This window comes from Aspergillus ambiguus (genome assembly GCF_047715705.1).
Source record: "Aspergillus ambiguus strain CBS 117.58 unplaced genomic scaffold BDV59scaffold_31, whole genome shotgun sequence".
Classification (NCBI taxonomy): domain Eukaryota; kingdom Fungi; phylum Ascomycota; class Eurotiomycetes; order Eurotiales; family Aspergillaceae; genus Aspergillus; species Aspergillus ambiguus.
The window spans coordinates 91,453-107,792 of NW_027395544.1; the positions used below are offsets into that span (position 1 = coordinate 91,453).

A 16,340-nucleotide genomic window follows, 5' to 3' on the forward strand; every position below is an offset into this window, starting at 1 on the left:
GGGGTTGTACCATTATGCAGGGTGAACGATTTAGGTTAATGTAGAATGAGACAATCTTTATGGACCAAATACATCGAGCTTTGGAATGATGTTCCGTAGACCACACTCTAGTCCTTATTGAAATGCCCACTGACGACACTACCTTGAGCCGTGGCTTGCTGGATGCTCAAGGCTTACCAAAATGGTTGTATGGCTGAATCAGGAACGTACTCCGAAGTAGATAATACAACCTGGGTACATAAGAGCGGTGTCTGGAACAGATCCAAAGAGTCGAAGCAGCTTGTCAATTTTCAATTGCACTGAACAACGGGTCCCCGTATCTCAAGTTATCTGCATTCTCAGACACCAGGCATCCGGCTGGAAACTATGGAAGCCTTCCAGGCAATAGGGTTCCCAGAAGGGGCTATCCAGGCTCTTCACATCCCATCGAGGCTGCAAGAGACAATGATAATGGCGACTCTTATGGACCCTGCACGTCGATTGTACGTGGAAACCTACCACATGACAACAAAATACCCTATTCTACCCAGTAAGCTCGAAACTGCAGCACGTACTTTGGCCGAGAAGCACTCGACCCTCCGCTCTATCCTATGTCAGACCCGAGAGCAGTTATCAACCGAAGTTCTCATTGCGGTCCTCGACCCTAACTACGTACGGCACAACGCCCGGTTAACATTCGGATCGGAGTCACTAGATATGCACCTGAAGCAATGCCGTGCGACATTGCATATGCATGGACCGTTGGAGGAGACAACGTCGACGTGGTCGGGTGAACTGCCGTGGAAGGTGTCTGTATCACCGTTGCCCGGTTCCTCCAGATACCGTCTTACACTCAGCTACCATCATGCCCTAATGGATGGGACGTCCGCCCGCCAGCTACTTCAATGGATTCACCAGGAGATCAAAGATCCTGGATCGGTGATGGAAGCCTCTGATTATATGTCCATCGAGGCCGAGATGGCAGCATGGCGGACGCCTAATGTGGAAGTGCGTCTTCGTCAACGATACGCCTTCATACAGAAAGCATCCCGTTCTCTCGAAGAAAAGTCCATGCACCAGGAACCGGGATCAGTCATTCTTGCACGACGAATTTCCACAATATTCGGGTCTCATAATGACAGACCGGCGGTGCCTGCATGGATGGGCCGCCTAGCTCTCTCGCTCACTCTATGTGCCTTCGAAGACTCAAATGAGGCGGTCTTCCACGAGACGATGTCAGCTAGGAAGTTCCTAGTACCCGAGAGCCGTCAAGCGATGGGCCCGTTGTTGATGACACAGCCGCGCCTGGCCAAGTTTCATGGCGATGTCTCTCTAGCACGAGTCGCACAGTCGTTAAAATCAAGCAACGACATCCCTCACAGCTTTACGGCGGGAGAGCTGAGGTCATTGATACCATCCCTGGGGCAGCGGCTGCATGTATCCTTCGTCTGTCAGACAAATGATTCATACTTTGGAAATGCAGTCAGGGATTGGGAGGAGTCTGAACGCGAGACGTTCATCGATATGCCTCTCCTGGTGGAGTTAATGCCACCCCAGCAGGGTACCTTCGTGGTACATCTCCATTATCGTCGCGAGCTGTTCTCACAGACGACCATGGCACTGTTTCAGGATTTCTTCTGCGAGGCCTTGGAATGGCTACAGACAGTTCACACCCAACTCTCGTACTATGATTTCCACAGCGCTATTAGCCACATTCAGGCTCATAACACAGAAATACATGGCTTCTTGAGCAAAATCAGGTCTCCGAAAGTACGTTCAGCACAGAACTCAAGGAGTTTAGTCCGTAAAGATGACTACCAGCAGCAAGCTCAATCTAATGGCATTCCTGATTACGTCTGCGACATTGACACGGAAAAGTTGGACCATGGATATCATTTTGATCTTTCATACGTTGAGACCGTCATCTCTCACCACGAGGCGGTAAAGGCTTGCGGTGTATTGAAAGGGGAATCGGCTCACGGACAAACACTTCTGGCCTTGGTTGAGACCCATCCTCTGGCATCTGACTGGACACAGACCGTACTTGAGATACGGTCTCATGTTGCTATGGCTCTTCCGCAGCATATGGTCCCATCGCATTTCATACGAGTAGCCGAGGGGCTTCCGCAAACCGAGTCTGGAAATGTATATTGGTCCACAAGCTCGTCCAGCGCTGCTTCTGTGACCGACAAATTGTCCACACCAGGTTCCTGCACCCCACCAGATTCGTGTGATGGTATAGACAGTGAAGAGATCTGGCAGAAGGAACAAGAAGACCACTTCCAATATTGGGTATCGCAGCTGCAAAACAGTCAGCCGGCTGCGTTTTTCTACGACCGGCATCGACCTGCTGAGCTGTCTAAACGGACACTTACACAGGAATTTTGTATCGAGGACCCAGTGTACCGCTCTGTCAAAGGGTTTTGCGAGACATCTCATGTTACAGTATTTTCCGTGCTCCTTGCCTCTCTGCGAGCTGCACACTTTCGCATGACTGGAATGACCGACGCTAATATTGGAGCCATTTCTTCAAGCCAAATCGAGTCAGAGTGCCGGGGTCCGGCTGAGCTTCCTATTTGCCTGAGGCTTCAAGTCGACGATGAGAATTCGTTCGAGGAATTGGTCCAGCACACACAGACAACTTTCGACTCAGCCATACAACATTGGGACGGACTTCTAGAGGCAGTCTTTGATAGACTGGGGCGACCCTCTGATAATCCTTTATTTCGGATAGTATTTGTGATGCATCAAGAGTATGCAAATCAAGCATGGCCCAACAAGTCCGATGCCAACAACATAAACTATTTGGCAAACTATGAACTAGAGTTCCATGTCTATGAGCATGACAACAGCATCTCTGGGGAGATTCGATTCGCCTCCGATTTATTTACGGAACCCACTATCAAGGCATTGCTGTCCGTGTTTTCCGAGATTCTCAAGCAAAGCCTTCAGGCGCCCCGAGGACGTATCGACTCGACACCCTTACCCAGTGCACAAGAAGCCCTCCAGGAAATGGGCCTCTTGGATGCGAATAGCTGTGATTATCCGCGGACTTCGAGCATTACTGACGTCTTTGCGCAAGAGGTTGCCTCGAATCCTGATAATGTGGCCGTTATCGATGCTGTCAGACAATTGACGTATGCCGAGTTGGACCTCGAATCCGAGCATGTGGCTAATTGGGTGCGAGGATTTTCTCTTCCACGCGATGCTGTCGTTGCTGTGTTTGCACCTCGTTCCTGCGAAGCTATCGTTGCCATAATGGGCATCCTCAAAGCAGATCTGGCCTACGCGCCAATGGACCATAAATGGCCCGACACTCGTATAGCGACCATTCTTGCCTCGATCAGCTCTCCCCGGATAGTGCTCCTTGGTGCCGACGTGAAACTCCCCGACATCTCAACCCCGGGTCTGAATATGATTACAGTGGCACAGGCTATTGCCCAGGGATCCAGAGCAGCAGTTTCTACGACGATTCAGCGACACCCATCGCCAAATAGCCTTGCGTACATCATTTTTACCTCAGGGTCAACAGGCCAACCTAAAGGCGTCATGATTGAACACCGGAGTGTCATCTGTCGTGTTCGACCATCGACGAACATATGCGCTGCAGGAACAGCGCATAAAGCGGTAGCTCACCTGGCTAGTTTGGCCTTTGATGCCGCTACTTGGGAGATCTACTCTGCGCTGTTGAACGGCGGGACTGTGATATGCATCGACACGATGACAGTACTAGATTACCGCCAGTTGGAGGTTGTTTTCGCCCAATACCACGTCCGCGTGGCCTTCATGACCCCTGCGTTTCTGAAAGAATGCATCGCTGCGTCGCCTGCGACAATTGCCCACCTGGAGTCGCTAGCTGTAGGCGGCGACAAATTGGACCCTCAGGTAGTCTTCCAGGCGCGGAAGCTCCTTGGATGCGGAGAGCTCATCAATGGATATGGGCCGACGGAGAATACGATATTTAGCACCAAGTATACACTCACAGATGGCGAAGCCGCTGTGAATGGGGTGCCAATCGGACGCGCTATCCCCGAGTCTGGTGCCTATGTCATGGATACTCGACAATGTCTCGTACCGCTCGGAGTTCTTGGTGAGCTGGTTGTAACAGGCGATGGCCTCGCGCGAGGATACACCGATCCTGAACGGAATAAGGACACCTTTATTGATGTTGAGATCAATGGTCATCGAGTTCCTGCGTATCGCACAGGGGATCGGGTGCGATACCGCCCAGAGGATGGCCAGATCGAGTACTTCGGGCGAATGGACAATCAGGTTAAGATTCGCGGAAATCGCATCGAGCTGGGCGAGATTGAGCACACCCTGCTGAACCAGCAAGGAGTAGATGAAGCCGTCGTCGTGGTGCAGAAACATCACATCAATGGTGATCAACAGTTAGTGGCTTTTATTACTGGCAGCCACCTTGTGCTCGACCCCCAGCAGATGCGTGTGAATATGAAGAAGAAATTACCGTCTTATATGATACCGGCGGTAATCACGGCGATTGAGCGCATGCCTATCAACCACAATGGTAAGGTAGACCGACGTGCATTGGCCCAAATGATGGTAGAGGCAGGACATGAGAGCTCGCCGGCTGATAAGGCTCCACGGAATGAGACCGAGGATACCATCTGCCAGGAGTTTTCTAGAGTATTAGGCTGCACTGTCGGCATCACTGACAACTTCTACTCTCTGGGAGGCCACTCACTGATGGGCGCCCGCGTGATCTTCCAGGTTGCCCAGCGGTTGAATTGTCCTCTCACCATGCCAGATCTCATTGAAGCGCCCACACCTGAAGAACTGGCTCAGAGAGTTGCTTCACTGCGCCGGGATTCTGATGTTCCTGCGCTGTTCGACGATCCGGAATCGTTGCATCTATCTTGCATGGAGGAAGAGGGATGGGAAGCGGCAATCCAAAGCATAGGCCTAGACCGCGCGGACATTGAGCTTGCTATGCCATGTTCTCCCTTCCAGGAAGGCGTCCTCTCCGCAGATATGGCACTGGGTGAGCGGTCAGGTTATCGGGCCACTATGTATCTTAGCCTGAACGGCGAGCTTGACGTCGAAGCACTGCAGCACGCATGGCAGGCCACCGTGGCCAAGGAACAAATGCTGCGGACGGTCTTTCTCCCAGTGGTGCGGGCGAGTAGCAAGATCGGGATCGCTGGGGACTCTTTTCTCCAAGCAGTCCTGAAGGAGGGAAGTCCAGAAGTGCAGCGTGTCTGCACAATTGGCGGCCTCGATGGCTCCGACGACAGCATTGATCTACATCTAGGCATGGGTCACATCCCTCTCTCATTCGCCATGGTGCCGGGGACTATTAGGGTGCCAGAATTCGTCATGTCGATACATCACGCCCTTTACGACGGAGCTTATTTCTCCGCTATTGTGACAAGACTGACTGAAGCATATCATCGAGCCAAGGGGTTCACCCTGGTCCAGGATGATGCTGCAGATGACATTCCGTATTCTACTTTTATAGGTAGTCTACAGAATAGCGATCAGTCTCAGGTATCGTCCTTCTGGAAGTCATATCTGCAGGATGCTCCATGCGCTTCATGGCCTCTGTCCGTGCCCCCGGATGCTGCGAACCGGGAGCAACAACCGCCACAGGAGAAGACGGTCTCGTGGAAGGGCGATGTGCGTGAACTCGCTCGCAAATATCACACGACACCAGCCGCGATTGGGCGCGCTGCCGTGGCACTAGTTACTGCAGCGCACAGTGACACTGACGATGTGGTCCTCGGCGAAGTCTCATCTGGGCGGCATCAGTCTGGTTTCGTCGCCGGGCCCTGCATCGCTACACACCCCGTTCGTCTGCGCTTGGGTGCCACGACGGACAATACCCCCTTGACTTTCAATACCGTTGTCAAGGCTGCCACCGAGTCCTATGCGCGTACCATGGCGCATCAGCATTATGGGCTGGCGGCTATCCGTCGCGAAAGTGAACACCCTGACCAACTGCCGTTCCAGGTCTTGTACGTCTACCAACATGCGTTCCAGTCATCGTCTCATTATCCCGACAAATCAGGCCTTTCACCTCATTTCACCAGCCGCCATGCCGACCCAGGCCGAGTTGACTTCCCGCTCGTGATTGAAGCCTTCTGCTCCGAACCAACGGGCCATATGGACTTCCACTGCACCTTCGATGCCGATGTGTTGTCTCCAGAAGACGCGCACTGGGTGATGCAACACCTAGTCCAGGCACTCCAAGCTATGGATACTAGTCTTGGGACTGAGGCTATCTCAGCTCAGTCCAGCCTACTCATCAGCGCCGAAGAGAAGGAACGGTTGCTGCGTATGGGTCAAGCCGAAACGGTCACGGAGAACGCCAACGCCCCTGTCGAGACATTGTGCGCGCACGACATCGTCCACCGTCAAGCGCGCAAATTCCCGGAAAAGATTGCCCTGCAGTTCGAGCAGACAGATTTTGTAACCTACCAGCAGCTCGACGAACAGAGCACGCGCTTGTCGCACACCATTTGCAGCGTTTTGGCCGAGCACCCCGGCCATGGCCAGCCTCTCGTGCCGATCTGCTTTGACAAGTCCGTGGACATGGTCGTGGCCATTCTGGCTGTCCTCAAGGCAGGCGCAGCGTACGTGCCCCTAGACATGGAACATCCAGTCAGCCGGCTGGTCGCCATCTGCGAAGCAATCAACAGCCGCATCATCATCTGGGATGGGGTCCACGCCCACGACAAGCTGCGTACCGTCGCGAGCCAGACAAACAGCACCCTATGGGCCATGCAAGACCTCCGCCAGATGACCCCCAATACAGCACCGCTTCTCGAGCCCATCAAGGTCTCCCCCGACGCGCTGGCCTATGTTCTCTTCACATCAGGGTCGACAGGCACACCCAAAGGCGTCATGGTCGAGCATCGCAACATTGTGGCATTCATGCAAGCCAGCGCCGGCAGCACAGACTGCTCGTGGACTTCGCACCGGCTCGCCCTCCTGGCCTACACATTCGACGCCTCCGTGGGCGATCTTTTCGGGACCCTAGGCAAAGGCGGCCGGCTGTCCCTCGTGCGACGCAACCATCTGATGCCCGCGCTGGCCAAATGGCTCGACGACCTCACCATCTCGCACCTCGCGCTGACACCCACGATGGGGACATTCCTCCTCAACGATCTCCACGCGCAAGACCTGCCCGTCCCGCATCTCAAGACGCTCGTTTTCGGCGGCGAGCCCTTCCGCCGCGAGATCCTCACCCAAGCATCCCCAGAGATGAACATCTGGAATGGCTACGGGCCGACAGAGGCCGCCATCGAAGTGAGCGCCTGTCTCCTCCAAGACAGCCGCAACCCACAGCTTCCGCCTCCGCACGCGCCGTCCTTCTTCTCCCTCGGCGCCCCCATCCACCGCAACCGCATTCATCTGCTCCGCCGCGACGCCGACGACCTCGTCCCCATCGGCGCCGTGGGCGAGCTCTGCATCACCGGCGCGCAAGTCTCCCGCGGGTACCTCACCCATCCGGACCTCACAGCCAAGCACTTCACGGCCAGCCGCTTCGGCCGCATGTACCGCACCGGCGACCTCGCACGGTGGCACGGCGACGGCTCGCTCGAGTACCTCGGCCGCATGGACGGCCAGATCAAGCTGCGCGGGCTGCGCATTGAGCCCGCGGACATCGCAGCCGCCGCGCAGTCCCACCCCGGCGTGCACGCCTGCGTTGTAGCCAAGGTGCACGGCCCAGCATCCTGCTCCTCCTCGGAGGCGCTAGTCGCAGTCGTCCACGCGGACCCTGCCGTGCCCGCCGCCGCCATCCACGCCGCCGTCGCCGCCCGCGTGCCCGCATACATGGTGCCGGCGCACATCCACCTCCACCCGACGGCCCTCCCGCAGACGACAAGCGGGAAGCTCGACCAGCGCGCGATCGCCGCGCTCGCCGAGCAGGAATACCACGCCTGGCTGACGGCGACCGCGGCCGCTCCTCCGGCGGAGATCACCCGCGCCGCGCCGGACAGTCTCGAGGCTCGCCTCGCGCCGCACTGGGCCGCCGTCCTCGGGCTCCCCGCCGACGGCGTCGACATCGCCACGCCGTTCGCGCAGCTGGGCGGCGACTCGCTCCGCGCCATCAGCCTGCTGGCCGTGCTGCGCCGCGCCGGGCTGTCGGCGCTCACCATGGCCGATCTGCGGCCGACGGCGACCATCCAGACACAGGCGGCGACGCTGCGCGCGGCGGCGAGCGACGTGCGCGCTCCGCCGGCGCACATCCACGTGTACACGCGTCCCGGCAGCGTGGCCACGGTGGTGCTGGTGCATCCGTTCCTGGGCGGGTCGCGGAGCCTGGAGGAGCTGGTGCCGCGGGTGGACGGGCGGTTTGATGTGATTCTCGTGGATGATCCGTTCTTTGGCACCACGGCGGCGCCCGCGAGTCTGCCGGAGTGGGCGCGGGTGTATGTGCACGATGTGGCTTGCCTGGTCCCGCCGGCGCACCGGGTGGTCCTGGGCGGGTATTCGTTTGGCGGGCTGATTGCGCTGGAGATGGCGCTGCTGTGGGAGGCGGGGAGGGTCGCGTCGCTGGTGCTGTTGGATCCTGGGACGTATGCGCCGACGGAGGTGGTGGGTGCGAGCGAGGAGGAGCGGGCGGCGACGGCGCGCGCGGCGCTGAGTCTGCTGGGTGTGGAGGAGCAGGGGGTGGCGTCGTTCCAGGAGCATTATGAGCGACATAATGCGGTTCTGGCGCGGACGAGGAGCCCGCCGGTGTATGCGGGGCGGTGCTTGTATGTGGCGTTGCCGGAGCGGGTGGATGACGGCGTAGCCGAGTGGTGGAGGGCGCAGTGTCCGGCGTTGAGGATGGAGTGTGTGCAGTGCGAGGATCATTATGCGCTGTTGAAGGCGCCGGTGGTGGATGAGGTTGGGGAGGTGGTGAATCGGCACTGCTGGGAGAGTCTGGAGTGAGTAGACCGACAGAGGAAGGATGAGGCTACAGATGTGAATCTACTGGATGGACCAGGTCAGAGAAATGGATCATATTGCACTCATGTATCGTAGATTCCAGACGCCACGCTAACATTCTTTTTGGCCAAAGAAACACAAACACAAGGGGTATACATATCAGTCATCGTCCGTCTCGGTGCCGTCGCTCAGACCGTCCTCGTCGGCATCGTCCTCGTCTTCCGCCTCGCTGTCCGACTCGTCCACGTCGTGCAGGCCGGGGATCCCCCGCCAATGCACATAGTCGCCGTCGAGCCAGCGCCGACTGCGCGGGAGCTGGTAGGGGTCGAAGGGGAAGTAGGCGTCGAGCTGGTAGCCGAGATCGTCGCCTGCGCGGATTTCGCGCTCGACGAGGCTGTAGCGCGGATCGGCGAGGGCGGCCAGACTGCGGTGGCCGGACACGCGGAGCCGCTTGTTGGTCTCGAGGATGGAGAAGACGTACATGAAGTTGAGGTGTTGCGACATGCGGGCGAACTCGGAGACGATGGCCGGCGCGCACACTTTCAAGGGGTTCAGTTTGGAGTGCACGGCTTGCTGGAGCACCTCCTTCACCTGCGGCGGGAAGGCGATGTCCTCGGGCTCGAGCTCGTCGACCTGCTCCGGCGTGTCGCCGTCCGCGGCTGCAGTGGTGAGGTCGCGCCAGCGGAAGCAGAAGATGTAGAGGAGGGCCTGCGCGGTGGAGTAGAACGGCCCGTAGCGACGGAGGTCCGGCCCCGCGCAGGTCGGTTCGTAGTCCATGCGGAGGTTGTTGAGATGGGTACCCAGCAGGTCGAACACGTCGCGGACGATTTCCGAGGGGATGTGCGCGCCACGGGCCACGAAGCTGGCGAGGTAAGCGGCGGCCGACTGGCGGATGATGGCCGGCTGGGTCTTTTTGAAGAGGAGTTCGACGCAGGTGGTGGCAAACTGGTCGACCAGGCTGGGGCTCGACTGGGAGAAGTGGAAGAGGAGGAACTGGGAGTGCCGCGAACGGTAGGTGGGGAGGATGATGCTCTGGAAGTGGCTGAGAAGGAGGTCGAGGGCGTTGGCCTTGTCGTCGTCCGTGCCGCTGGCGAAGGGCGGGGCGTAGTACTCGAACAGCGAGTCGAGCATGCCGTCCAGCTTGAGGATGTTGTCCCGGACGGTGCGGATGCGCTGGGTCTCTACGTCCAGGTCGTCACTGAGGACGGACGCCTCGTCGTCGGCCTCGTCGTCCTCCTCGTCTTCGGCCAACATCGTGGCTTCCGGGGAGACGTCCTGCAGCACATTCTCGCCCGTCTCGTCCTCGATGTCTTCCAGATCGACCTGGATCTGCACGTCGATCTTGACGAGCTTTTCGGTAATGAGGGCCAGGACGTCCGCCTGCAACTCGGGCGCGTAGGTCACGACCTGCAGGAGGTTCCGGGTGTAGGCAATGTTGGCCTTGGCCGAGTCGGTGTCAAAGGGAAAGTTCATGGAGAGGATGGGCGAGAGAGCCCCGCTACTGGAAGGGATTAACTGCATCACATGGCGCAGGGCCGTATGGACGCGGGTGTACACTTCGGGGATCGGCACGATGGGGTATCCCGGCACCTTGCCGGTGCCCCGGGGCAGAGCGGCCAGGTGTTGGACGAGCATTTTGAGGACGGAGCCCAGGAAGCTGCTCTGGGCAGCGGCCAGATTACCGAGAAACCGGATGAAGAGCTTGACGTACGACTCATCGCGGCCCAGCCACTCGCTGTGCAAGACGGCCTGGACGAGACCGTTGCAGCTGCGGTCGAGGGCAGCGACGTTGGACAGCAAGCCCAGGAGATGGTTCTTTAGCGTGGTGTGGGTAGGTACATCATAGGGGTCCCAGGCATGGCGCTCCTCCCGGCGGGGGTCCACCGAGAAAATCTCCTTGATGAGATCGTAGCCACCACTGTCGGTTCCGGAGACGTGCCGCTGGATGGCACGACGGACCTCCTCGCGGACCACAGCCGCGCTCTTTTCCGGGGATGTCTTGGAGTCCCTCTGTGGGTGGTATTCCAACTCTTGCAGGGCCATCTGCGCGTCGAACTGCACGCGCGTGCGTTTGCGGGGGCTAGGGGTGAGCTCACCGTCCGAGCCGACGGACGAAGAGGGCGAGAGGGAGAGATTCATATCATCCATCCGGTGTTTCAAAGCCGAGGAGGGGGTTTGCTTGACGGTGGACTTTTTCAGGATGGAAACGGGGGACGAGGCCGCAAGCATTTTGTTAGGGGTGGCTGTCGTAGGGGGGCGGGACGCGGTCGAGAGGGAGACCATGACAGGTCGCTGAATCGGAGAGAGGATAGGGAAGAGTGGAGGAGGATCCCAGCGTCTTCATGGATGGGGATGTGTGAAGCTGAAAGGCGCTCCCACGGGGGATCCACAGTCCGCAGTCGAGCACACGACCGGGGATGAGGAGGAAGAGGAGAGGAAATAGCGGAGAGTGGGGAGGAGGGAGGTGAAAGCACCACCGCTACATGTGAGGAGAGGGACTGAGAGGGGGAGTCGGGGGGTGGGTTGAGAGACGGACTCCGTGGGAGAAGGACGATGAAGACGAAGTTGAAGTCGACGTTGGAGTTTGATATGAAGTTTTTTTTTTCTTTTCGGCGTGTGGGGCAGTGGAGCCTGAGGCCACCAACGCGTGACCGCGTCTTGCCGAAAAAGGAAATGCTATCTACAGACTACAGCAACCAGAACAATCGGAAAGAAAAACTCGGTGGGATTCGATACCATGGATGTATCTGCATTTTACCGCGTAAAATCGGAGAGAAATTTCATTCCAGACGCCAAAAGCCAGACAGATCAGTCTCATCTCAAATCTCAAATCAAACGGGGGTCATTCATCCCTCATGGTATATTGCGGTAATCAGCGACAGAAGGAAGGACAGGCATGACGCAGAAGCAGGTAGCGAACGAAAAGTAGTGGGTCATAACAGAACCAGCGGAGGGAAAAATCCAGTCTCTCCGGCCACAGCGCAGATCACAGCCACGTTCCCGCGCCGATACTGCCCAGTCGATCGTCGAAGATGCTGCCATAGAGATCTTCGAGTTCCACCCGGTAGTCGTCGGCGGTGAACTTGCGCAGACCCTTGCGGTACAGGATCTGCTCCTCCTCATCCATGACGCGACTCCCGCCGCCAAACTCCTCGACCACCTCGTTGACCTGCTCCAGTTCCTTGCTGAACGGATGCGGGTCGGGCTGGGAGAGGTCGGCGGGCGGGGGCCGCATCGCCGGAACGCTGCGCATGGAGTTCAACGGCGGAGACATGCGGGAGACGGACCGCTGACGGGCCAGCTCCTGGTGCGAGCGCTTGGTGTGCGAGAGGGCCCGCCTGGGGAGGAGGGGCGCATCGGTGGAGGACGCGGTGGAGGTGGAGGAGCGCGGATGGCTGGTGACGGTGGCGGAGCGTTTGGGGAAGTACGGCGAGAGCGGATTGGGTTCGACCGGGGACTCCTCGGGCGTGGTGAGGGGCGAACCGAAGGCATGCTGGGCGAAGGAGCGCTCCGAGTCGTCCGGCGACTGCAACGAGGAGGACGAGGACGAGGAGGTGGCGGAGTGCAGGTCCGGGGCGTTGTAGGCGAGCATGTTGGTGGTGGAGAGCAGCTCGACGGGGCCGGAGATCTTGCCGCGCGAGATCGTCCCGGAGGAGTACTTGACTTGCCCTTCGCGATAGGGCATGGGGGCGGACACGTCCGGGCGCTTGTGCCGCTTGGTGAAGGCGCGGGTGAGCGACATGGTTGGAGGGACGAGGCCACCGACGTCAGGAGCAGTCGACTCGGTACTTCTAGAAGTCGTCGCAGGGGATTTGTTTGTCGGGCAAACGAGGAGGAAGAATGTGTCGCAGACGATCCACGAGGTGGGACTCGGGAAGGAATGTGAGATCGATCGGGACCGAGTCGAAGTCGGACGAGAGAAGCGACGAGGGCCGGAGCGTTGCACAGCAAACGCAGAAGCGACCCAGCGGATGGACGAGACGACGGCCGCGGAATGGGGGAAATGAGCCCAGGATGAGGACCCGATGGAGCGAGATGGAGGTTGAAGCGGGTTGACTCAAGGGGGCAGATTCCGCAGCAGCGGTACGTCGAGATGGGGCGGACACCAGGACACGCCTCAAACAGTTTAAGGAAAGAATCCGGAGAAGGAAAAAGAAGAAGAAAAGGGAGAGACAGAAGTGAAATCCTCCAGGGAGTGAGAGGTGCAGCGGAGCGAAGAGAAGAGGGAGAAGGGAAGAAGAGAAGATGGAGAGGAGGAGAAGAAGAGAAGAGGAGTGGTGCGGGACTAAATCAGCCGGCGTTTGGGATTCGGCCGGGGGGAACATGGGTCAGTGGCAATCTGGGATTTGTCGAATCTTTCAGATGGCATATTCGATGTGGATGAAGATTTCTTTTACCCAGATTTCGATCATTCGGTTCTACCTGGGAATTCCTTTTTCGACTTGCTGGATGTGTTCTTCTGACTTGGTCACATCGACGATCGAGATTGGGCTGCAGCGGGTGATGAAACACGGGGAGTATCAGTGATCGAGTCTCTATCGATATCATCTATTCTATTGCTATTCTATTATAGTTCTATCTATAATAATTCTTGTTCTATTCTATTCTATATTCTATATTCTATATTCTATATTCTGTATTCTACATTCTACATTCTATCTCCTCTCTATTCTATTCTATTCTCCCTTTTTATTCTCTGTGTGTGGACCATTCCAGACCGCCCCACTGTGGGTCTCGACCAATGAACCCGATCACATTCGGGATCGAAGAATGCGATTCATCATCTATTGATGCGGATCGATTGTCCGAGTCCCTGACTGGACTTTTGCATCCGCCCTGGACTACGAGTATACTATGCTCTGTACGCCCTCGGATACTCTGACCTCGGTACCGGGATCAGAGAAGAGTAGGCGAGGAGAAGAGTAGAAAGGGAGAATCCGCAAGAACGCCTGTTCGGTTCATCCACTCCAACCGCTTCCAGGGTTGTTTTAATGAGTGGCGTCCTCTCCAATTAGTCCCATTCCATTCCATCCTACGCACTACGACACTCTTCTCCGTATACTCCGTACTCCGTACTCCGTACTCCGTAAGCATGCTCGGATTACTCTCAGTACCAATCTACTACTCCTCATCCATCGACTCCCAGCCATCTTGTCCCCCCACTTCCACCCCTCCCTCATCCTCCGACTCGTCCTGGTCCGCCGCGACGCCCACCATCCGCTCCTTCACCTCGCCCTCCAAACTCGGCATCCGCGACACAAACGTCCGCCGCACCGCCCCGTTCGTCGACGTATCCCACACCTGGACCACTCCTTTACTGCCGGCCACCGCCAACCGGAAGCTGACCGCCGGGTCCGGCGCAAACGCCGTCGAGAACACCTTGCCCACCTCCAACTTGCGCGACACCACCATGCTCGGCTTGTCGTTCTCCACATTCCACAGCTTCACCTGCTTGTCCGCCGATCCCGTCACCAGAAATCCCGGGATCGTCGAGTGCAGGTCAAACGCCGACACCGACTCGTCGTGCGCCTGGAGCGTCCACACCGGCTTCGACGCCGCCGGGGTCGTCGGCGTCGTCCGCACATCATACCGGTACACCATCCCCCCGTCCGTCGTCACGTAGAAGTAGTTCGCGTCGTGCACGTCCCACCGCACGTTCTCCACGTCCGTGTCCACCCCCCACCGCGCCTGGGCGTCCGGCGCGCGCATGTCCGCCGCCACCACCGTGCGGTCGTAGCTCCCGCTCAGCAGCACCGGCGACTCCGTCGGGTGCCAGTCCAGCGCGCACACCTTGTCCGTGTGGTGGGCGTACGACTTGGCGCACGCCGTCGTCGTCAGATCCCACAGCTTCACCGTGCGGTCCGCCGACCCGGACGCCAGGAGATTGCGGTGCTGCCGGTTCGCCGCCAGCGCCAGGATCGCGTCCACATGGTACGCCTCGTTGGCCTTGCCCTTGGTCTTCTTCTTGCCGCCGGCCTGGCCCGTCTCGGCCCCTTCGGCCCCGCCCTGGCCCAGGATCGCGTTCGGGTACATGCAGTCCACGATGTCCAGGTCCCAGATCTCAATGTCCGGCTCCATCGTGCCCACCGCCACAAAGTTGCCCGCCGTCTTCTCCGCCGCCGCCTTGCCCACGGGGATGTCCAGCCACTCCAGGCACAGCGGGATCGCCGGCAGCATGATGTCGTGGTGCACGTACAGGTTGTCGTCCTGGTCCTCGTAGACGTACACTTCCAGATGCGCCACCTCGTCCTCCACCTTTCCGGCGAGCAGCAGGTTGTCCGTCGGCAGGATCTGGAGCTCCTCGCGCTCTTCGTCGTCCTCTTCCTCCGGAATCACCAGGTACGGGTCCTCTTCGTTGGGCTGGTGGTACACGAGCGACTTGACGTTGCCGAACATGGTGATCTTCTCGCCGTCTTCGTCCACCTCGTCGCTGTCGTAGTGGTCGAGGTCGTACTCTTTGAGGTCGTCATCACTGCGGGGGGAGGGGTCAGCCAGCAGTCCCGACCAAAGGAGCGAAGAACATACTCTTTGCCGTCGGTCTTCTTCTCGTCCTTGGCATCGTCCATCGCATCGTCTTCTTTCGTATCTTCGTCCATCTCCTCGGCCTCGGCCTCCTGGGCGGCCTTCAGGTCCCCCTGCGCCTCCTCCAGCTGCGTCCGGGCCAGCTGCGATATACGGTTCATCTCTTCCTCGTCAATTTCATACTTGGTGGGGAACTGCGCAGCGACGCCCCGTCGCACCCACGCGGAGGTAGTGATCATAGACATCGTAAAATAACTCGAAATCACTTTTACCCTTGACCAGTCTATGCACCCAATTGAAGGAATGAGAAAGAAATGCAAATGAAAGTAATCGCCCGATTGCAGGCGGATTGAACGATGATCAACCGATTGTTGGGTTGATTTTTTTTTTCTTTGAGGGGGATGTTTCCGCCCGGCAGAATTCACCCGTTCGCTCACCGCCCGGCGGGGATTCGGAGCGGAGATTTCCCTTTCCCTCTCTCCATTTACATCCACATCTACATCTACTCCTGCAACTCACCCACAGCCCTCACCATGCATTCCCATCTGCACACCCCTCACAATGCCAGTGAGTTTCCCCGTCCTGTCCCGCGAATGCGGCTGACTCCCCAGACTGCGAGGAAATCATGACCGCCCTCGACGAATGCCACGCTCGCGGCTTCCTCCACAAGGCCATGGGCAACTGCAACGACATCAAGCGTGAGGTGAACAAATGTCTGTCACAGGAGCGGTATGCGCGGGCCAAACGCAACCGGGACCAGGCGCGCGAGAACCGCAAGCGCATCGAGAAGATCTGGGCGGACGAGAAGGCGTTTGAGAACGGGTGGAACACGGGGTCGTCGGCGGAGAAATGATCAACGGTGACTGTACAATATGTTGCATTGGGCTGTGGCGTTGGTGTTTCTGTTCCTATCGACTCAATTACACGCATACTTCTACATA

The 16,340-nt window shown here is 58.1% G+C and overlaps 5 protein-coding genes across 5 annotated transcripts; 2 read left to right on the forward strand and 3 right to left on the reverse strand.

The window, feature by feature from the left end:
- Positions 1-450: 450 nt before the first annotated feature.
- BDV59DRAFT_204255 (uncharacterized protein) lies at positions 451-8,880 on the forward strand (the record flags this gene model as incomplete). The annotated part of the gene is made up of 1 exon (XM_073694426.1): positions 451-8,880. One exon carries the CDS (start codon positions 451-453, stop codon positions 8,878-8,880), a length of 8,430 nt encoding a protein of 2,809 aa, XP_073545305.1.
- A 156-nt stretch (positions 8,881-9,036) lies between these two features.
- Positions 9,037-11,106, reverse strand: BDV59DRAFT_194887 (rDNA-binding RNA polymerase I transcriptional factor; the record flags this gene model as incomplete). Its single annotated transcript, XM_073692466.1, has 1 exon — positions 9,037-11,106. The coding sequence occupies one exon, from the start codon at positions 11,104-11,106 to the stop codon at positions 9,037-9,039; it is 2,070 nt and encodes a 689-aa protein (XP_073545306.1).
- Positions 11,107-11,459: 353 nt separating this feature from the next.
- Positions 11,460-12,794, reverse strand: BDV59DRAFT_91048 (uncharacterized protein). The gene has a single exon (XM_073697321.1). It carries the CDS (start codon positions 12,617-12,619, stop codon positions 11,864-11,866), a length of 756 nt encoding a protein of 251 aa, XP_073545307.1. The 5' UTR covers positions 12,620-12,794; the 3' UTR covers positions 11,460-11,863.
- A 1,204-nt stretch (positions 12,795-13,998) lies between these two features.
- On the reverse strand, positions 13,999-15,644 carry BDV59DRAFT_194888 (rRNA-processing protein PWP1; the record flags this gene model as incomplete). The annotated part of the gene is made up of 2 exons (XM_073692467.1): positions 13,999-15,349; positions 15,403-15,644. 2 exons carry the CDS (start codon positions 15,642-15,644, stop codon positions 13,999-14,001), a joined length of 1,593 nt encoding a protein of 530 aa, XP_073545308.1.
- Positions 15,645-15,895: 251 nt separating this feature from the next.
- On the forward strand, positions 15,896-16,338 carry BDV59DRAFT_184167 (COX assembly mitochondrial protein). The gene is made up of 2 exons (XM_073690643.1): positions 15,896-15,966; positions 16,011-16,338. The coding sequence occupies exons 1-2, from the start codon at positions 15,933-15,935 to the stop codon at positions 16,250-16,252; spliced, it is 276 nt and encodes a 91-aa protein (XP_073545309.1). The 5' UTR covers positions 15,896-15,932; the 3' UTR covers positions 16,253-16,338.
- Positions 16,339-16,340: the final 2 nt, after the last annotated feature.